This window comes from Octodon degus, unplaced genomic scaffold (assembly GCF_000260255.1).
Source record: "Octodon degus isolate 3935 unplaced genomic scaffold, OctDeg1.0 scaffold00007, whole genome shotgun sequence".
Taxonomy (NCBI): domain Eukaryota; kingdom Metazoa; phylum Chordata; class Mammalia; order Rodentia; family Octodontidae; genus Octodon; species Octodon degus.
In genome coordinates, this window is record NW_004524583.1 from 32,849,050 (window position 1) to 32,850,318 (window position 1,269).

General features: G+C 41.8%; 1 protein-coding gene across 1 annotated transcript in view; it reads left to right on the top strand.

Moving 5' to 3' along the window:
• Positions 1 to 1,269, top strand: part of Lin52 (lin-52 DREAM MuvB core complex component) — a 118,559-nt gene that overhangs the window by 10,923 nt on the left and 106,367 nt on the right. Inside the window, exon 4 of the mRNA XM_004624856.2 lies at positions 899 to 965. Within this exon, the coding sequence (XP_004624913.1) occupies positions 899 to 965 (67 nt within the window). The remainder of the gene's footprint in view (positions 1 to 898; positions 966 to 1,269) is intronic.

The following is a 1,269-nucleotide window of genomic DNA, read 5'->3' on the forward strand; positions in this document are numbered from 1 at the left end:
AGTGATTCCCTTTGCAACTAGGGTTGAAAACTGCCAACTTGGAGCTATTCAATTCTAGTTTTCTAAAACTTTCACAATAAAATTATGAAAGTTCAGGTGATAATCATATGACCATTTCAGTCTTCTGTCACTAAGTTAAGGTTGGTCTGTCGGTCGGTCGGTCAGTCTGTCTGTCTTTCTGTCTCTGTCTCTCTCTCGCTCGCTCTCTTTCTCTCCCTCCCCCCATGAGGAGTTAAAGTGAATTTATTTTTTAATATTTACTTTTCTACCAGGGGTAGTGGTACATACCTATAATCCTAGCACTTGGGAGGCTGAGGCAAGATGATCTTTACAAGTTCGAGATGAGCCTGGTGTCCAAAGTGAGCTCAAGGCCAGCCTGGACTGCATAGTGAGATCTTGTTTCAAAAAGAGAATTTTTAAAAAAACTTTTCTTTTTTTTTATTAGTATATGCTGGCAGTACCTAACAAATTCTCTCATCAGGAGTGAGTGGTACACACACCTGTCACGTCTTGATTCTTTTATTTCCTCTGGTTTTCTCCTTCTTGACTCTTCTTTCTTCCGGAGAATGTTGCTGATTATCGTATCAAACAGTTCAGCTGAAGGCATCTGTCCAGAATAGTGTTTCATAGTAGTTTCATTTCTATGTTGTTATACGTGATGTAGTAACAGTAGTGGCATCTCTTCAGGTGACTGCATGTCATAGCTGAACCTGGAGGAATCTGGGCTTATCCTTATAGTTATAATTTGGCTGTATTTTCAGACAACCTAAAGGCTGTGTGACATGCTGCTTTTTTTTTCCTTTTCTTTTTGGCAGTACTGTACATTGAAGCCAGAGCTTTTGTACATGTCTTTCTGCAGCTGCGTGTATCTAATAGCTATGTTCTTTTTTTCTGGCAGCCCATTACTAGTTCTCCACCCAAGTGGATGGCTGAAATAGAGCGTGATGACATTGACATGTTGAAAGGTAGGTGGTGCTAGTGCCTTCTAACTTTGCGCTTTTAGCTTGGGGCAGTCTTGCTGTGCTGCCAAGCTGATCTTAAACTCCTGAGCTCAGCTGAGCCTCCCACCCCAGCAGCAGGGACTGCAGACGTGTGCCACGTTGTCTGGCTTGTTTTGTGGCTTTTACCTTGGTATGTGTGTTCCCGTCAGATCACCTTTTCAATTTTGGGGGGTCACTATTCTCTTGGCTTCAAACTGTTCATGTAACCATTTTTACTCACAGTTCTTCCTTTGTGAAATGCCTTGCTCTATTTTTTTTCACGTGTAGA